The sequence below is a fragment of the Camelus ferus genome, chromosome 15, assembly GCF_009834535.1.
Source record: "Camelus ferus isolate YT-003-E chromosome 15, BCGSAC_Cfer_1.0, whole genome shotgun sequence".
NCBI lineage: Eukaryota > Metazoa > Chordata > Mammalia > Artiodactyla > Camelidae > Camelus > Camelus ferus.
The window spans coordinates 45,868,281-45,890,236 of NC_045710.1; the positions used below are offsets into that span (position 1 = coordinate 45,868,281).

General features: G+C 35.6%; 1 protein-coding gene across 11 annotated transcripts in view; it reads right to left on the reverse strand.

The window, feature by feature from the left end:
* WDPCP (WD repeat containing planar cell polarity effector) overlaps window positions 1-21,956 on the reverse strand; it is a 287,957-nt gene that overhangs the window by 213,158 nt on the left and 52,843 nt on the right. For all 11 annotated transcript variants that reach the window (XR_004326365.1, XR_004326366.1, XR_001366999.2 and 8 more), the window contains exon 2: window positions 7,915-7,999. Coding sequence is in view for 8 of the 11 variants with exons in the window: in XM_032497660.1 (XP_032353551.1) it covers window positions 7,915-7,975 (61 nt within the window). In the remaining 3 variants the exon portion in view is untranslated. The remainder of the gene's footprint in view (window positions 1-7,914; window positions 8,000-21,956) is intronic.

The following is a 21,956-nucleotide window of genomic DNA, read 5'->3' on the forward strand; positions in this document are numbered from 1 at the left end:
TGTTCTACTTCTGGGAAATGTGCCATTGGAATTTTGATAAGGATTGCACTGAATCTGTACAGGCATAAACTTGTTTTACTGCACTTCACAGACATTGCCTTTTTTTTTTTTTCCCCCAAATTTCAAGTTTGTGGTAGACCTGTATTGAGTAAGTTGATAGGCACCATTTCCCAATAGCATTTGCTTACTTTGTTTCTCTGTCACATTTTGGTAATTCTTGCTACTTCAAACATTTTCATTAGTATTATATTTGTTATGGCGATCTGTGATAAGTGACCTTTTACGTTACTATTGTAATTGTTTTGGGGCACCATGACCTGCACCTGTAGAAGGAGGTGAACATAACTGATAAACATTATGTGTGTTCTGACTATGCCATTAACTAACTGTTCCCCCCTCTCTCTCCTGCTTTTTGTGCCTCTCTAATCCCTGAGACACAATAATTTTGAAATCAGGCCATTTGATAACCCTATAGTGGCCTCTAAGTGTTCAAGTGAAAGGAAGAGTTGCACATCCTTCACTTTAAATCAAAAGCTAGAAATGATTAAGCTTAGTGAGGAAGGCATGTTGAAAGTCAAGACAGGCTGAGAACTAGACCTCTTGAGCCTGTTATCTAAGTTGTGAATGCAAAGGAAAAGTTCTTGAAGGGAATTAAAAGAGTTACTCCAGTGAACACATAAATGGTTAAGAAATTAAAACAGCCTTATTGCTGATATGGAGAAAGTTTCAGTGGCCTGAAAGGATCAGCCATGACAATGCCTTAAGCCAAAGTCTAATGCAAAAACCAAGGCCCTAACTCTTTTCAATTCTGTGAAAGCTGAGAAAGCTGCAGAAGAAATGTCTGAAGCTAGGTGAGGTTGGTTCATGAGGTTTAAGGAAAGAAACCATCTCCAGAACATACAGTGTGAGGTGAAGCAGTAAGTGCTGATTTACAAGCTGCCACAAGTTGTCCAGAAGATCTAGCTAAGATAATGAAGGTAGCTATGCTAAACAACATATTTTCAACGTAGACAAACAGCCTTCTAATAGAAGAAGATGCTATCTAGGAATTTCATAGCTAGAGAAGAGAAGTCAATGCCTGGTTTCAAAGCTTCAAAGGACAAGCTGACTCTCTTGTTAGGGGCCAACGCAGCTGTGACTTGAAATTGAAGCCAATGCTCACTTACCATTCCAAATATCCTTGAGCCCTTAACATTCTGCTAAATGTACTCTACTCGTGCTGTATAAATGGAACCACAAAGCCTGGATGACAGAACACCTATTTACAACATGATTTACTGAGTAATTTAAGCCCACTTTTGAGACTTACGTCTCAGAAACAAAGATTCCTTTCAAAATATTACTGCTCATGAACTTTTATATGTCTTGGGAAACCAAAAGATTTGTGTGACCCGCATTATGAAATATTAACTTTTTTGTAGTGGTCTAGAACTGAATGCACAATAACTCCAAGGGTATGCCTGTAGATAGCTTTGGGGAGCATGGATATTTTAACAATATTAATTCTTTCAGTCCATGAACACAGAATGTTCTTTCCATTTCTTTGTATCTTCTTCAATTTCTCACATCAGTATCTTATAGTTTTTAGTGCACAGGCCTTTCAACTCCTTTGTTAAATTTATTTCTAGGTATTTTATTCTTTTCGATGCAATTGTAAGTAGGATTGTTTTCTTTATTTTTCTTTCTGATAGTTAGTGTATAGGTATGCCACAGATTTCTGCACATTGATTTTTGTACCCAGCAACTTGACTGAATTCATTTATTAGTTATACCAGTTTTTTGGTGGAGTTTTTGGAGTTCTCTCTATATAGTAGGCCATCTGCAAATAGTGAGTTTTACTTCTTCCTTTCTCATTTGGATATCTTTTTTCCCTTGCCTAATTGCTGTGGTGAGAATTTCCAACACTATGTTGAATAAAAGTGGTGAGATGGACATCCCTGTCTTGTTCCTGATTCTAAAGGAACGTCACGGAGTATGACGTGAGTTTGGTATGCCATATATGGCCTTAATATATTCAGGTTGGTTCTGCCTAAACTCAGTTTGTTGAGAGGTTTTATCATAGCCAGATGTTCTCCCTTGTCAAATGCTTTCTTCTGCATCTATTGTGGTAATCATGATTTTTACTCTTCATTTTGTTAATGTGATGTATCATGTTGATTGATCCGCGGGTGTTGATCCCACTTGATCCCTGGAATAAATCCCACTTGATTGTGGTGTACAGTCCTTTTAATGTATTGTTGGATCTAGTTTACTAATATTTTGTTGAGGATTTGCATCTACATTCATCAAGAATATTGGTCTGTAATTTTCTTTTTTGTGTGGTATCCTTGTTTGGTTTTGGTATCACAAAATATGTTTGGAAGGTTTCTCTCCTCTTCCAATTTCTTGGAATAGTTTGAGAATAGTCAATCTTTGAATGTTTTGTAAAATTCACCAGAGAAGCTGTCTAGTCCTCAACTTTTGTTAGAAAGTTTTGATTACTCTTTCAATGTCCTTACTTGTAATCAGTTTACTTAGATTTTCTATTTCTTCATGATTCAGTCTTGAAAGATTATATGTTTCTAGGAATTTATCCATTTCTTCTATATTGTCCAATCTGTTGGTGTATAACTGTCCACAGTAGTCTCTAATTGCCCTTTGCATTTTTGTGGTATCAGCTGTAACCTCTCTTTCATTTCTGATTTTGAGTATTCTCTCTTTTCTCCTTGTTTAGTCTGGCTAAAGGTTTGTTGATTTATGTTTTCTAAGAATCAGCTCTCAGTTTCATTCACCTTTTCTATTTTTTCTTTTTTAGTCTCAATTTAATTTATTCCTGCTCTGATCTTTGTTATTTCCTTCCATCTGTTTATTTGGGGCTTCATTTGTTCTTCTTTTTCTAGTTCCTTTAAGTATAAAGTTAAATTGTTATTTGGGATTTTTCTTGTCTCTTGAAATAGGCCTATATTGTAAGACCTTCCCTCTTAGAACTACTTCTGTTGCATCACATAGGTTTTTGTATGACACATTTCTGTTTTTCTCTAAATATTATTTGATTTTTCCTTTGATTTTTTTGATGACCCACTGGTTGTTCAGCATCATGCTGTTTAATATCCAATTTTTGTCCCTTTTCTTTTCCCTGTGATTGATTTCTAGTTTCCTAACATTGTGGCCAGAGAAGATGCTTGATATGATATCAGTTTTCCTGAATTTACTGAGATGTGTTTTATGATCTTATATGTAATCTATCTTGGAGAACATACACTTGAGAAGAATGTGTATTCTGCCGCTTTGGGATGAAATGTTCTGTATTTATCTATTAAGTCAATCTGGATTAATATGTCATTAAGTCCAGTGTTTCCATGTTGATTTTCTGTCTGGATGATCTCTTTACTGATGTAAGTAAGGTGTTAAAGCCTCCTTATTGTACTGTTTTCAATTTCTCTCTGTCCTTTATTGTTTGCTTAAAAATACATTGGCACTCCTCTGCTGGGTGCACATACGTATATAAATGTTAACGTTTTCTTGTTGGATTGCCCTCTTTATCATTATATAACGTCCTTTTTCGTCTTTTATTACCATCTTTGTTTTAAAGTCTATTTTGTCTGATATGTGTACAGTTGTCCAGTTTTCTTTTCATTTCCATTTTCATGGAGTATCTTTCTCCATTCCTTCATTTTAAGTCTGTGTATATCCTTTCAAGAATTACAAGAGAAGTAATTCTCTTGTAGGTAGCATATAGACAGGTCTTGTTTTTTTTATCCATTCAACTACTTTTGACTGGTGAATTTAGTCCATTTGCATTCAAAGTAATTACTGAGATGTATGTACTTATTCCATTTTGTTGATTGTTTCCTGGCTGTTTCCGTAGCTCTTCTCTGTCCCTTTGTTCTTCTCTTTCTCTCTTGCTTTGTGTTTTGGTGGTTTTCTCTAGCATTATGTTTAGATTCCTTTCTCATTTTCTTCTTTATTTTTTTTATTGAAGTATAGTTGATTTACAATATTGTGTTAGTTTCTGGTGTATAGCAAAGTGATTCAGTTATTCATATGTATTCTTTTTCATATTCTTTTCTATTATGGTCTATATTACAGGTTATTTGCTTCTCTGCTAAACTCTTGATCTCTTCTTCAATTATGAATCATAACACTGTTGGATAGAAAATTCTAGGTTAGAGGGTTTTTTTCCTTTCCACACTTTGAATATGACGTGCCACTCTCTTCTGGCCTGTAAAGTTTCTGCGGATAGCCTAACAGCATTTCCCTTGTGTGTAACTAATTGTTTTTCTCTTGCTGCTTTTAGGATTCTCTCTTTATCCTTAACTTCTCCCATTTTAATTATAATGTGCCTTGGTGTGCATCTCTTTGGGTTCATCTTGTTTAGAATTCTCTAGGCTTTCTAGACCTGGATATCTGTTTCCCTTCCCAAGTTAGGGAAGTTCTCAACCACTATTTCTTCAAATAACATTTCTGGCCCTTTCTTCTCCTTCTGGGACCCTTACAGTGCAAATCTTATTCTGCTTAATGTTGTAACCAAAGGTCCCTTAAGGTATCTTCTCTTCAAAATTCTCTTTTCATTTTGTTGCTCTGTCTGGGTGAGTTCCACTGTTATGTCCTCTAGCCTCCTGACTCATTCTTCTACCTCATCCAGTCTGCTGTTGAACCCCTGTAGTGTATCCTTCAGTTCAGTTATAACTCCTGTTTAGTACTTACTTACATTTTTCTATACCTCTGTTGAAGTTCTCACTGTGTTCATCCATTCTTCTCCAGAGCTTGATGAGCATCTTTATGATTATTACTATAAGCTCTTTATATAGTATATTGCTTACCTCCATTTTGTTTAGTTCTCTTTCTGCGGTTTTGTCTTGATATTCTGATCGGAATATATTTCTCTGCCTCATGTTGCCTAGGTCTTTGTGTTTATTTCTATGTATGAAGTAAATCAGTTATCTCTCCTAGTCTTGTAGGAGTGGCCTTGTTTAGAAAATGTCCTGTGGGGCTTAGAGGTGGAATCCTGCCTAGCCACCAGAGCCAAACACTCAAAGGATGTCCCCTATGTGGGTTGTAATGCAACCTCCTGTTGTGGCAGGGCAGAGGCTGCTACAATATGCTGGTGGGCGTGGCTGGTCCCCAGAACAGCTGAAAGAATTGGTGGGTAGGGCTATCACTTGGCTGGCTGTGAAGCCTGGATGGAGCACAAGGATGGCCAGGTACTCAGTGAGGTACACCCATGGGTGCTAACAGGTTAGAGGAAGAATTTCAAAATGGTGCCTGCCTGCAAAAGAATTAGGAAGGTACCCTGAGGCTGTAAAAATGTCTTCTACTAGTACCTCAGTTTCCAGAAAGTGTCACAATAGGTGCCTGCCTCTCCAGCAGATGCTTCAAGATTGGTATTAGATCCCCTTTACCTGTGGTCCCTGCACTTCTCAACCTGGTGCTTCTGCACAGGTTTCCAGGTCAAGTGAGTTTGCATGTGCACCCTCTAAGAGTGGGTTTTCTGTTCCCAAGCAGTTCTATAGTTTCCCTGGACATATTCCTCACTGGTTTTCAAAGCCAAGTATCTGGGGGGCTTTTCTCTCCTGTGCAGGGCCTAGAGGTTGGGATGCTTGATTTAGAGCCTGAATCCCTTGTTCCTCAAGGAAAAGATTTGTACCTTTGCATCCCTCCCAAATGTGGACTCCCATGGCTGGGATGTGGTTTTTACCTTGGCAGGACTGTCCCTCTGCCTCTCCTACCCCTCTCAATGCTGTCCTTTTACTTTTTGTTGTAGAGGCTCTTTCAACCATTTTCCAGATCCCTTTCTGAGAGAATTATTCCATATGCAGTTAAATTTGTTGTGTGCATGAAAGGAGGTGAGTTCAGAATCTTCCCACGCTGCCATCTTGAACCTTCTCCCAAGAACACTACCTTTTAAACTTCCTGTGGGCTTTTTTCTATTTCCATTCCACTCCCTTCCTTCTCAGAACTATACTAGAATTTTGTGTTTATAATCCAACTTTCTTTATAGTACTACCACATGTATTTGTCTTCTGAAACAATACATTAACTTTTACCTATTGTTTCTGAACTTCTCCTAAATGCAATCACACTGTGTGTACTGTTCTGCAACCTACACTTTAAATTTTTTGTCCTATATTATGTTTCTTACATTCATCAATGTTGTTTCATGCAGCTGTAATTCATTCACTTTCTCTCTTGCATAAATGCATTTATCCATTCTCCTACTGAATGACATTTGGGTTATCTCTAGTTTCCTATATTACAAACAGTACTATTATAAACATTTTTGTATAGGCCCCCTGGTGCACAAGTTATCGGGGCTTTCACTAGGGAATCTATCTAGTAGTGGAATTCTTGGTCAGTAGGCAACATACATCTTCAACTATCCTAGATAATGCCAAATTGTCTACTAAAGTGGCTGGACCAATTTATACTTTCACCAGCAGTGAAATAAGTTCATTTTCTTTCTTTCTTTTTTCTATTTTCTGACACAATTTCTTTGACTCTTGAGTTTTAATTTTTTTCTGCTACATATTTTTAATTTCCAAAAAATTAGTACAATTATCAAATGTTTCTTGAAACTTCTACATTTCATTTCTTGCTGTTCATAGAGTGAGGCACTAGAAAGCTTACTAGAGGCTCAATATACATGAACAGGGCTTGCCAACTAGTGGGCTTCACTGATCGGTCAGGGACCAGGATGTTTCACTGGAGGAAGACCTCAAATATCAGTGTTGATAGGTCTTCTCTCTGGGGCCATGCAGTCGCTCCAGAGAGGGCTCCCTCAGCTCCTTCCTTCTTGGAAAGTGTGCAAATGGCTGCAACATTCTTAGATTAAGATTAATCTGATTATGAGGGGATTTATTCCCTGTTTTCTTCCACTGTGACTAGTTTTGAGTTTCCCTAAATTAAGTATTTCTAGTCTGAGAAGTGTCTCACCACTTCTTACATAGATTTTGAAGTCCTTTTCTTATCACTCTCATGCCACATCCCCACCCTTCTGCAGTATCTGACTCCTCACGTTTCTATACCTATACAGAGTTTTAAGACCCAAACTGGCTGTCACTGGAATTCTCTGTAGACATTTGATATTCAGATTTTTAAGCTTTGGTAATTCTTCCATCCCTTCCAAAAACTATTCAACTACAATTGTCTCCTCTCCTAGTCCTTAGTCCTTGTGGGTTTACACCTTAATTCATTAACTCTCATTTTAGAAGAATCAGGTGAGGAATCAAATGTGTGTTAAGTCTTCCTACCTTGTTTAACTGGAAATTCTATCTTTATGCATTTTAAGCAAACTAAACTTAATGAAATTATAATGACATCCATCTGTAATTATATATTTAATATTAAGCAAGAATGCTTTGCAAGGTAAATCATTTTCTTAGTAATGATGCTAAAGACACATTAATAAAACTGTTCTCCTAAATAAGAGTTGCTTTAGATACTCAAAGAGGAAAAGATTTTTCAAAAGATGTTTCCTAATGATATAAAACATTTTATACTGAAATACTAAACAAACATCATTAAAACATATTTATATTACTCCTCCTGAAAAAATGTGAAATGCAAAAAAAATATAATTGTACATCTTACCTATATGTTTGAAATATTACTTTATAATCAATACAAATGCATTTACCATTAGCAAGTATGCAAATATTTACAAATATAAATCAATTTTTATGAACAAACCCAAGAAAAACTAGCTATTAAGTCAATGAAATGAATTTCCAAAATAGAAAATCTAACTCAAGTTGAGAAATAAGTTAGTCAGAATTAAATAAAAGAAATTACTTTTCAGTAGCCAATTTTTCGTTAAGTGTAAAGAAAATAATGCAATTTCAGCTAAAGAATCTAGGCTCTAACCTTTGCTAGTACTAATTTATATTGTTGTAACTTATATTTGAAAAATATTGAAATTAATCCAGTGCTATTTACCCCCAATGTGTAAGGTATTCTTCAAAGACCACAGGTGCAGTTCAGTCAAGCAGAAAGACATCTGATAGCAGAAGGACTAGCAGTCCTGTTTAAAAAAGAATTAAAAAGAGGTGCCAATTAATTATCTTCTATTGCCAATAAAACCAAGATCTCTGAGAAATAATAAAAAGAATCATTTGCCAGTACTGATATTTGAGATATGATTCATTAGAATAAGCACATTTTAATGCATTCTTGGTTAACCACCCAGAAATAAACTCTAGGAAAAGGAAAAGTACACTTCTTTTCCTAGATTTAGTATGTCATCACATTGAGAACTGTGGTAAGAAGAATACATATATTTGGGCTTTTAATAATATAAGCTTGGTTTTTAAACATATATTTAAAATTATTTAGTATTTAAGCATTTTTTAAAATATCTTTTTAAGGAAAAGAAACATCTGTTAGGTAGTTATTAAGTACAAACACATTTTGTGGCATACTTTTAATATACAAAGCAAATATTTATGATCTCCCACATATAAACAGGCTAATTAAAGTAGAATTTGCAAGGTAAATGGTATATAGTTACTACTATAGGAAACATTTACTTAAAAGTAAACTGTGTGAAGCCATATTAGCATTCAGATTCATTTGTTAATCTGCATGTTATGATAGATCCAGATATTTTATTCTACTTGCATTTAAAAAGAGAGCAAAAATGTACATCCTGTATCTCCTCCCAGTTTTAACAGCAGAGGTCAGTTAATGATGGATCTTACTGATAGTTTTTTTCTTAATTAGAATTTTATCAATTTGAACTGATTGAGAGAAGGCCAATCTGAATTTTTTAAATATCAACATTTTTTAAATATTTGAAAGGAATTTAAATAACTTTCAAATATTTGTTTGGAAATACATATAAGTATTACACTATCTGTAAACCTTCTTATATATTAGAAATACATAAACTATTGATATTTCCCTTGAGATCATAAAAGAACTGTCCTTTCCAACAAACTTCTGAATAACAAAAGAAACTTGAAAAATATTTTAAGATGCCTTTTACATGGAGGAGAAAGCCCTCAGCTTCTTTAACATTAGGAGTGACTAAAAATATTTCCCATACTATTTATATAGGTGATCATCCAAAATAATGTTAGACATAATACAAACTTTGTTGGCCCTTCTTTCACCTTTACATTTGACCTCAATGCTCTTAAAATCATCAAGAATTAGATGCATGTTCAACTAATGAGACACAGCGTTCTAATTATTGAAATGGCATAATTGAACAATTTCACAGCATAAAAGAAGGGCTCAAGCCTGCCCGGAATAGCAGGGCTCTGAGAAAGCTACAGAGAAGTTGTTAAATGTTAGCAGGACTTCAAAGAAGCATAGGTTTCACCAGTTAAATGATGATGATGATGATGAAAATTTTCATAAGAACAACAGATAATACTTACTATGTACCTACCTAGTAACAAGCATTCTCCTAAAATTTTATATGTATTAACTCACTTATTCCTCTTAGCTACTCTGTGTAGTAATACCATCATTACTTGTATAATGAGGAAACCAAGGTACAGAAAAGACAGATAGCCAGCAGGTAATGGAGGCAGGCTCTGAACCAAAGCAGACTGCCTCCGGAGTCTGTGCTGGCAAGCACAGCACACTTATTTATTGGGCTATGTAGAGGTGCAGGGGGCAGAGTACACAGTAGTTTGGGTAAAAGGATGGCGGCAGACCAAGATATATGTCGGATACAAGAAAAATGAAGTTGAAAAGGGTAGTAAGGAAACAGACTATAATAACAAACAGTAAATTTTGCCTTGATCTGAATTTACTCCTTTCCTTACACTAAAGTGCCTTAAAAGGTTAGAGATGAAAACAAAGGACTCTTCGACCTCCAGATCTTCCCTGCTCTAATCAGAAGCTGGCTGCCACTGCCTACAAATATGGGGTAGGAGAGCTGGTAGGCTCATTACTATGAGAGGATGCAGCTCCTTACCAGCAGGCAACAGAGAAAAGGAGCTATTAATTATGAAATGTTCATTTCAACTTTGTATTATCTTTCTGAGTTGTCAAGACTGCTATACCCAAAATATTTCCAAAGTTGTGTTCTTTAGAATTGCTTTCAGTTAGTTTTATCAGACTTATTTCAGAATTATTACTTTACAGTTGTACTTTTTAAACTAAAATATTTACTCTATACTAGAATATGTAAACTGCACTGTTCTCATCTGGATGGGTGAGGTCTGGAATGTTTAAAGAATCAGTTAATGAATTAAATAAATTTTGTATTTATTAAATTTAACATGTGGATTCTAACTGCCTGGCTTCTTATTCTAACTTCTCAGCCTACTAGCCAATTTGCACAAATTACTCCTCTAAGTTCCCGAGCCATAAAATGGGTATAATAAAGTACCAACCACAGGACTGTTTGGGGATACCTTTATTCAATTACCTTATTATTGCTGCTATTACTCATAGGTCTAGCACTATGCAAATTTATATGGAAAAAACGAAAGTATTAAATATGATCTCTCACCTTATATAGTAAAATAGTGAAATGAATGAATGAATAAGTGCTAAGTACAACAGGGGTTTTATGAAGGAAAAACATCTGTATGAGAAGTTTCTACAGAAAGGAAGTCTTCAATTAGGACATGCAAAGGGATTAATATTTCACTAGGAATAGAGAAGAAAGAATGTGATAAAACAGATGCATACTTCCTCTCACACTGAGCACTATAAGTCACAATTTCTAGACTATACTAGAAAATAAAAACTCACATTCCTCAATTCAATGTTTATTCAGATACCAAAAATTAGAATTTATGATAATTGGGGCAAAGACAAAAATGACGTTTAGCTGTCAGTAGCTACATAAAAAGGTTTGGTCATGTAAATTAAAGGGATAAAATTCTATATCTGAAACCAAAAAGGCCACTCTTTTACTTACATATCAAAACAAGGCTGCACCTGAAGTTGTATTTTTCAGTTTGAGTTGATCAATAATAAAGAATTTGTCAAAATGTTCCCCTGGTAACAGAAATGGAGAGTGGAGCATAGCTTTTTTTTTTTAATCCACACTGGCTAATTTATAAGAGGCAGAGACGCTCTTAACTTGACAACCAATAGGGCCCTTGCATATCTTCACTAAGATTGAAAATCCTAAACTATACAGAAATTATGGCGCTTAGAGGAGAATAAGCAAAATGAGGTCTGTGGAGAGCATCAAAGGTCAAGAGCAAAGCCCCTTACCCTTTGCATTTGGACATAAGGGGAAATTCTGAGAATAGGACTGAGTAGAGTCAATGATCTGGACCTGAACCCAGCATTCATATCCAGTTTCAACAGGGTTGGAGAACTGAGTAAAATGTACAAGCTATTTCTAAAAATGCTCTGATGTATAAACAATACTGCTCTAGTTTCCCACTAGGAAGAACAGGACAAAAGGGAGAGAGACAGTCTACTTAAGAAAGAACCCCTTTATGGCCCCTGGAATACTGGTTTAAGAAGGGTGGTGAAGTAGCCACAGGTGGCGGTGCATAGAAAGTAAGCAGGACTGGTAACCAGTTGCATTAATGTACTCAGAGTGGTGGTATTCAGACAAAGCGGGACCCACACTGAGCGAAAGCAGACATGGTGGTAGCAATAATCAGTTGATGGAGCAGGCCTAGCAAGTAGTGTTGTCACATGTATTGATAAATAAGCCTGAGGCAAGGGGGAAGAAAATGGCCAACGGCCATTAGTAAATGATTGGACTTATTTATCAACACATGTGACAACTCCTACAGGCTCCCCAGAATATGTGTAATTAAGGAGGTAGCTTTGCAGGGGTCATGCATTAGCAGGCAGGCAAAAGATAGTCAAATGCAGGTTATTCATCCTTCTTTATCCCTGAACTTCAAATATCTGCTAATAAGACCATATAAAATTAGAGAGAATTAATGAAGTAAATTTTTAACCTGTAAAAATCTCTAATTACTAGATGGACATGGTGGGAGGAGACCAAATCGATATTCTTTTAGTCCTCAAAATGTCTTACCATCTTTTACACTGTGCGGGTTTTTTGAAAGACACAGACTTTTAAACATCTTGCATCGTACTCAAGAATGCCACCAGTTAAAAAGAAGGCTATAATTTCTTCATTTTGCCTGGAGGAAGCAGTCAAGACTGAGCTCATACTATTTAAATATTGTATTAGTGCACAAAAAGTTGTTCTGAAGGAGGAAAGAAAAGAATTTCAGAAGAATGCTAGATTCTGCATTTTGGGAGAGTGTGTGTGTAGGGATTATAAAGGTAATGAAATAGGGAGGGCCTAAAAAAGCAGAGCAATGCTGCCCCACTCAGTGCCCTTATGCATTTCTCTAGGGGTAAAATCCAGTGCACATGACTTAGAATTAGACCAAATGTAGTTATATAGGGGGAAAATAAATAAAATAATGACTAAAAAGGAGAGCAAATTTTCTTAATATTGAAGAGAAGAAGAATTATCCAAATGAAAAGAATAGCAGAAGGAAAACCCTATACAAAACAAAAAACTTGCCCATAATTTAATTTTCATTTCTTTCAAAATATCTTTTTAACTTTTACAATTAATGTTTAATTTTATAAGGTAGTTGATGACAGTCTGAAATGTGTCAGAAGGCAATCCTGAATCCAAACTTCCAGTCTCCATGAGAGAATAAGAAACATGATTTAAGCAGAGCTTGATCTAAAGCTCAACTGTTCCCTTGTAAGGGGGGAGAATCTATGATAGCCTGAATTTTGAGGACAGAGAGAAAGAGGATCCTAGAGTGTCCTTCTTACTTTCTACTTATATCCTCAAAAAGTTTAAAGCCTTCCCTTCAAAATAGATTACATTACAATAATATTTAAGATTAACTGTTACCATATAGGTAAATTTTAAGAAAGTAACGTAAAACAGAAACCATTGCATCAAGATGCTGTGAATTTTTTATACTTTTTATAATCTTCTTTTGGAAAATAAAGCTTTTCAGAAGTGAAGATTACTTGCCACTAAATAAATCTGCAGAATATTTGTGTTCCCTGGTTCTGAAGTCAGCTATTTTGACTGCTCTGAAAAGGAGAGGGATCCTGAGGGCAAATAAAACCCTAATGTAAAACATGATGGGAAAGAATGAATTAACAAAGAGAAGACACTGCAGTAGTTGAACAAAGATGAATGATACCATGGTGCCAACAAAATATTTGAAATGAATAGAAAAATGCCTACAAGAGCCTAAGGAAATCTTTCTTGAGCATAAACTCAGAACATATACTTGCTATTAATTATCAACAGACTTTCTGAGGACTGACTATTCACTAATTCAAAATGTACAAAATTGAAGACAACTAAATAGCACAAATTTAAGCTAAACCACTAGTTGTGTTAACACTAGAAATGACCCAATTCTAGTCATCATTGGGTAATTTCCAAATGACATTAAAATAGAGTGTATTCCTGTCAATCTCTTGTCTAATGTCATCTACACAGAATTACATTAATTATCTGTTAAGTATATGCAAGAAATATTAAGTAGACATATTTAATCAATGTCAGATTATCAGAAATAAAGATTTTTTAAATATTCAACACTAAACCAAACAATTAAACAATTGATGCAGTTCTTGTAAAAGGGCAGAAGAGTCTCAAAATAAAAGAGACCTCGAGCTTGGATTGAACCTATTCTAACAAAAGACTGGAGTGATTAGGAACACTGGGTCATCTGTGCCTCAGAGATATTTAATTGTTAATTAAATATCACAAATACTTTGAGCACCTTGGGTGTTCGGCATTTTACTATGAGTCATAGATACAAAGATTTACAAAGCAGGGTCTCTTACTATTGAATATCTAAAATCCAATGTAGCAAGTAACAATAATCACAAAAACAGTAATATAAAGTTTGTGGTAAGTGCAAATTTAGCAACATAAACAAAGGGTGTTCACTAAGATGTTCTAGTTTGGTAATAAAGAAATGTTCTTCTAAAGTAGAGGACATCTGAGGACTGCTGGGTTTTGACAGAGGAAGACAGAAAAAGGAGGGAACAATACACAAAAACATAAATTAGAAAGATGCAAGGCTTATTTAAAATATATTAAGCAAGTGGTTTGGCGCATAAATAGGAGAAATGAATTAGGACCATATTAAGTAAGTCTTTTAATGCCAAATTTAGGAATTCGGACTTTATATCTTCCTAGGTAGCTAGTGATGAATAAAATGAAAAGTTTCTGATCTGGTAGGGATTTTGGAAAGGGTAATCAACAGATCAGAATTGTTGGAAGATTAGCTGTGTGGGTGGGAATATTTAAGGGATTTTTGATACAAGTAATCTGTTAGGTAATAAAGTAACAGATAAACACCAATTAACTAGTGGCAAGGATTTGAACTGGGATGGTGACAGTGGAAAGGAAATACAGAAAAAAATTCAAGTGATCTTTTGAGGAAAGAATCAACAGCCACTGTCTGGCCATGCCTGGTTTCCAGGAACCGCTTACCCAGACCAGTTCCCACCTGGTTTATCCTAGTTTCAGGACTTGGACTGAAACATACATAAAAACAGGTTAGTCTAGAAGAGGAGCAAGTTTTGCTAAAATCAATAAACTGAATTTTAGACACAACGGGAATTTAAGGTATGAGGATTAAAATAAGTAGAAACCTCTAGCTGGTAGCTAGCAATATAGAAAAGAGGTCTGGACTATATAAAAGCTATTTTGGGATTTTCTAAATATAAAGGAAAGTTAAAGCCACAAAATAAGATCCCAGAAGAAAAATAAAGTCAAGGATAGATATTTTGGTAGTTCTCCAACAAGGAGACAATGGAAAAGACAGATTAAGACAATATAAAGCCAGGAAAGCGAAAATGGTTTACGTGTGTGTTTAAGTGTTATATAGTGATCTAACTTGTTGTTTCTGAATTTTAATGTAGTGATGACCTCAGTATGGTTTAATGAGAAGTAAAGTTTTATCAAGGACACAAAGATTAAGTCTTCTAAAGAAGGTGTGGTTCTACGGCTCTGAAGGCTGGGCTCTAGGCCCAAAATGCCTTAATTCTAATCCTGCTGGGGCACTTTCCCTGAATCATGTAACCTCTCTACCTCAACTTCCCCACCTACAAAAACAGGGATAACGATACTGACCTACATTTGTAAAAGTGCTGTAAGGATTAATTAATGCTACGTAATGCTTTGAAGATGAAAAGTGCTGAACGTTATTAGTGGGCACTGTGTAACTAATTGTAACACTGAAAATTTTATCCTTAAATTATATGCAAACAGCACTTATCAAATAAATGTCCTAGCTCCCTTAGTGACATTTATCTTCAAATATTATTAAATTAGTATTTTAAATGTATCTAGATCTTTTCTATATTACATATTATCTCATAGCATATAAACATCTAGATCAGTTACTAAACATACAATCTGCTTTCTTCTTTCAGTGAACAGCACAGCATGGATATTTTCTGTTAGCACGTACAGATTTATTTCATTTTTTTTAACAGCTGCCAGATGTTCCATTGGATTCTGATCATAATTTACCTATTTCTTCAATGAACAAGAGTTTTTCTTTTCTCATCTTACAATGATACTAAGAAAATATACATGCACACCTTACATTTTGATAGGTACTGCCAAACTGGTCCCCAAGATGATTGTACCAATTTACATTTCCACCAATAATATGACTGCCCTTTTCCAGTATGTCCTCAATGACACGGGACATTATCAAAGTTTTTAATTTTTGCCAATCTGGTAGGTAAAAAAAAATGGATGTTTGTAGTTTTAAGTTTCATTTTCCTGTTAATTAAAGAGATTAAACATCATTTCATATATTTTTTAAGAATTTTGTGTCTTCTATAAGTTACCTGTTCCTAGCTTTCGCCCATCTTTCTAAGGAGTTCTCTATCCCATTCTTTGTGTATTAATATAAATCCTTTCTTATATACATTGGACATATTTAATTCTTTTTAAAACTTTTTCAACTTTACAAATGAAGAAGATAAAAGAACATTCAATTCATATTTTTTAAAATTGGGCATAACCTCACAGAAAGCTCTTTGAACTCAATTCAGTTAGTGCTGTGCAAAAGCATCGTGGCCAGGGTGGTTCTTTATAGATACTAACAACTGGTCAGATGATGCTCTTTCTAGATGAAGCAAAAGGCAACAGATTCCTACATTTCAAGAGAACTTGTGCATCATTCTTTCTTAAAGAGGTTAGAAGAAATTCTATGCTTAGAAACAATAGTAGGAATCCCCTCACTTTCCCAAAATAAATTATGGCAAAAATCTTTTAAAAATCTCCTAATATACTTAAATTTGGAGACTATTTCTCTAGAGTATTGTTTAAACTGTTTAATTCAGTTAGGTAAATAGATCTTGTCAATTTAACATTTTCCGTATTGTAAGCAGTTTTGACATTTGGACAATTTATCAATGGCTTCTTCATGGTGGTCTGCGTCCTCTTCTTCTTTCTACTCATTACATGCAGCAAATTAAATTTCACTAATATTTAAAGATCAGCATAGCCATTTTCTAGGTTCCTGTTAATACAAACATCTTGTTTGCTGATGCTCATTTCAAATATTTTGCTGCACACAATTTTCCATTATTCCAAAGAGACTTGTATTTAGTTGAAGTGCATTTTTTCCAACACCTCACAAAATAACTGCAATGGCTTATATCAGGCATTTTAGGGGGAAAAGTAGGCTTGCATAAACAAATAATAACAACCATACAATAATCTTTGCTCACCACGACCTCAAACACATGTACCCACCTTTGATCTTTAAAAATATGAAGTTCATTCTTTTTAGGATGTATCTCAATCACAACAATGAAAAGACAAGGAAAATAGAAATGTTAGCAATGTGATCATGATAATTAATTCTAGATTGTCATTCCATAAATATAGCTTTATGCTACATGTGAATAGACAGCAAGGAATGCAACTTTGAAGAGAAAATAAACTGAATTTCAAGAATAATTCCTAAAGAGATGAGTTAAAGACACTAAGAACACTGAAATGCTTTTATCTAAACCAATGCTAACTGCTGAAATAATTTGTCAATTTAGAGTTACTGTTTTAAAGAGTGCATAAATCAAAGATTATTGCTAAGTGAGCAAGAATGAAAAAAGACAGACAGACTTCAAATAAGAGAGATGGTGAAAAATTTTCAGGTGGCCCGCAGCTATATCACCTCAACCTTGTCAGATTTCACTTGTCAACACTGATGACAGATTGCCTCCCCCTCCTCCAAAAAAACAAACACTAGTAACTGACGAAAGAAATGGACTTATAAAATGTGGAATATATCACATGCAACTTGATAGTTGTACACTTCTAAATCTTTTTCCCCCCAAAAGAGACTTGAAAAACTTCTTTTCTATGGCTTTTATCAAAAATTAGAAGCCAGAAAACCCTTCCATTGCACGGAAATAAAGGGGTGATAACACTTTAAAATACCTACTAAATGCTCTTTATATTCACTATTTCATTTAATTCTCACAATAACCCTCTGATACTAGGTACTAAATTGTGTGTATATTTGTGTGCATATGCTCTGTATGTGTTTGTGCATAAAAGTATTTTTCTGAGCAGGAAACAGCAGTTTTTCCCAGTAGTCCATTTGCACAACCCCTCCCCCCAATCAAGTCTGATGGACTCTAAACCTCTTAATTTACAGATATGGAAACTGAGATACAGGGAAGTAAAGTAATTTGCACAAGTTTGGTCAGTTTGCTAGGGTAACAGGACTACATTCCTGCCCAGGATATCTGTGTGGTGCTCCTACTCTACCTCCCTCTGCCTAACGCTGTGCTAAACGAGCCTTTCAGTTAAGCTTCTGCTTAAGCACCTGAGACAGGTGTCAATTTAGACTTATATAATTAATCCATGGCGAAAGATATACATATAGATGAAACCTATTCTCTGGCCAAATTTACTCTAATTTATTGTGCTTAAGAAAGTCCACAGAGGAAGTTACTTGAATGACTACTTAAGGATTTTTTAAATTAATGTATCAACAGTTTGTAAGTAAACTGATGTATCTAAAACATGATTACAATAGGTATTTCTTAGGCACTAAAGAATCCTCACACTATTTGCTTAGCAAAGTTCACAGATAACACAAAATTAAGCTCCAACATAAAATATTAATGTTTTGTGGATGACTGTTAAATAAAATAACATCTTTTTAAGTTACTGTATTATATCAGAGAAAGCTTTATTTCTATTTTAACTTCCCTTATTTGATAGTGACTCTAAGTTCTCAGGCCTATGGTCTCTATGATGAGTTCTTAATAAAATGTAAACAAGCTCTAAAATGCTCACAGTTTATAAGAATTCTGTGGTGAATCCTTTCATATTGTGATTGGACCTTCCTTCATACTCTTTCTTCCCTGACTGGTTATTTTCACCTTTACCAAAGGTTTGTCACAGCACTATTATTTATATAATGCTTTCAGTATTTTGTTTCAGTGGTTGAATGGACTCAGGAAAGAACAGCTTTTTCTTACTGAAATGAAAGTCTTGAATAACCAGCAAGGTCCCCTGAGAAGGGATCAGTTTCACCTTAATATATTTAACACAGGCATACATCATCAGGGCTTAAACGTTAATAATTCCGTAGTGCAATAGGAAATTATACCTGATATTTAAAAATCAGTAGTATAAAAACAAAACAAGAAAGATTCTAGATTACGATCATGCTTTGCCCTAAAACTCAAACAAATCATAGATTAATGAAGTCTCCTATGCTTTTCAAACTATACTATATTAAGTTACCAAGGAGTAAATGGGATATTTGAAAATGTGTGGCAGATAATTAGTCAATAAATGTCAGTTTCATTTTCCTTAATTTTCAATATCCATAGAGTCTGTTTTCAATAATACCCAAGGAAAAAATATTTTTTATTATTTTAGCATTTATAATTTCATTTCATCTTCTTATTTTTAGTTTGGTTCAACCCATAGTTATGAAGTATCTACTAAGGGCCAACCAGGGGGCCAGGGACTGTACTTGGCTTTCGGGATATTGGGGAAAAAAAAAACCCACTAAGTACTTGCACTTGAGGAGGACATAACTTAGTGGGGGGTGCGGTGGTGGGAGGATATAAACAATGAATACAATTACATCATAGTATGTCAAATAAAACAGAACGAAAGAAAGTACAGAAAAGAGAGTTATTATTTCCAGCATCTAACACAATCTCAATCACAAAAATATAAAGTATATATCCATTCTCAGAATGAGACCTCTTCAGAGAAAATGAATACCTAGCATATGATCCAGTCACATGAACATACTATACTTCCTCAATCCAAGGTCACCATAACTCATATTTGATGGTTTCTGAAACAGTATGTACCTTGTAATCACTGTATATATTTAATATGGTGTTGCTTTGACATTTCTCTAACAAAACATTCTTGCTAGGAGGAAAGATCAAGATGGCAGAGTGGGAAGATTCAGAAATCACCTCCCCCCACAAACATATCAAAAATACATCTACATGTGTAGCAATTCTCACTGAAAACTAACTGGAGACTGGCAGGAAGACTTTTGTATAACCAAGGCTGTAAGAAAGATCCACACTAAATCAACTAAGAAGGGAAGAGGAGTGATAAGGTCATGACCTGTGCCCTTGGGAGGGAATACAGAAGAGTAAGGAGTGCAAGGGCACAGATCCTCCCTGGGGAATGAGTGGTTCAAGCCACATATTGGGCACCTCAGCCCAAGAATGTGACACCAGGAAGATGGATCTCCTTGGCTGACTGGAGAGTTGCTGGGACTAACAGAAGGGCTGTAAGAAATCTACACTGTGCTCAGAAAGAGAACAAACAGACTTGCTTACTCTCAAAACAATGCAGAAAAAGTAGACTGAACTGTACAAGATTCTGGCCAGTTTCCCACAACCACTCCAGCGCACAACCCAGCCTGAGCCAAGGGCCCACTACCCACTGCTTGATTAGCGACACAGCTCCACACTGGAGTGAGGGCTGCCATGGCTGAAGGGAGTGCTCAGCATCTGAATGGGATAGGGGCAGCAATTACTGGCTTACAGAGGCAGTGTGTGCATCAGAAGCGATTCCAGAGCCTGACTGCATCTGGGGCTGTCACAGCCCAGGCCCAGGCCCACACTGAGGACCCACACCTCCCCTGCCTGATGTGCAGGGCAGCTCTACACTACAGCGAGGGCTGCCATGGCAGAGGGGAGAGCTCAGTTACAGGGACTGTGCCAGTCTGGACTCACAGGCATCTAAACAAGGCAGGAGCAGCCATTATTGGCACTTACAGAGGCAAAGCATCAAAAGTCATGCAGTACATTGACTAGGGCAGGGCACCAGCAGACTGCCCAGACCCTCACCAAGTACCTATACCTGCTCCTCTTAAGCTATCACCACTCTGGGGCGAGGATGCCGGTGCTGGGATAGGAAAGAGCACACACTTGAGAGGGAAAGGAGCCAGCTCAACCCAAACCTCAGGGATTCAACTCCAGCAACTTGGGACCTGACCCTGCCCCCAATAGGGTGGTGTTGGCCACTGAGCAGAGGATAAGATCCAGACCACACCTGGCTCAGACTCTAGCCACTCCATCTCCAGCCCCATCTTCTACCAAGGTGACAGCTATCACTACACCATGGGTAAATACAAAATTTGTGCACACATCAAATTCAACTTTCCCACCAAGGCCAGTAGGCACACACAGACTATGTAAGGTTGCTCCCACATAAGACTTCAAGACTGCAATAAATAGTAGTTTCACCCAAATTCACAGAAACAGAAAAAATTAAACAGTATGAGGAGAGAGACTGGTTTCAACTAAAAGAGCAAGAGAAAACCCCTAAGAAAATAATGAGAAAGAAATAAACAATCTGCCAAAGAACTCAAATCATTAGCAATAAGAATGCTATCTGAATTAGGAAAAATTAAAAACACAAAATTTTTAACAAGGAAACAGATAATTTAAAAAACAGAACTGATAAACACAGTAACTAAAATGAAAAACATACTAGATGAATCAACAGCAGACTAGGTGATACACAAGAATGCACTAAGGGACCTGGAAGATAGAATAATGGAAATCAGCCAATTACAACAGCAAAAATGACAACAAAAAAATTAGAAGAGTTTAAGGGACCTCTGCTACAATATCAAGCATACACACATCAACATTATAGGAGTCCCAGAAGGAGATAACAGAGAGAAAGGAGTTGAAGAGGTATTTGATGAAATTATGGCTAAAAACGTTCTGAATCTGAAAAAGGAAACAGATACCTGGGTACAGGAAGCACAGGAAACAAAATGAACCCAAACAGACTCACACCAAGATATATCATAAATAAAATGGCAAAAGGTAAAAATAAAGAGAGAATTCTGAAGGTAGCAAGAGAAAAACAGTCATATACAAGAGAACCTTGATAAGGCTTTTTGGTTTTAGCTGCTTTTTCTGCAGAAACTTTGCTTGGTATATACCATGATATATTTAGAGGTCTGAAAGGGAAAAACCTGCAACCTAAGATAATCTACTTAGCAAGATTATCATTTAGAATTGAAGAAAGCCAAAGAAGTTCTCAGACAAGCAAAAACTAAACAGTTCATCAATACTAAACGTACCCTAAAAGAAATGTTAAAGTGGAAAAGAAAAGGCTACAACAAGAAGTATCTATAGGAAAGGAAAAAACTCAAGTGAGGGAAAGTATATAGTTAGATAGTATATAAGTATATATACACTTAAGTAAGCTAGTATGAAGATTACAAGACCAAGAATTATAAAATCAACAATAACTACAACAAATACTGAAGGTATATATATGAAGATACAAAATATAACATCAAAAACACAAAGTGTGGGGGAGAAAAGTTAAAAAAAAAAGTAGGTTTTTAGAATATTCTTGAGCTTAAATGAATACCAGTTTAAAACAAGTAGATATAGGTCAACATACAGGAATTCAAGGTAACCACAAATTAAAAACCTACAATAGATACACAAAAACGAGAGGAAGAAACACAAACACACCACTAAAGAAAATCACCAAACCACAA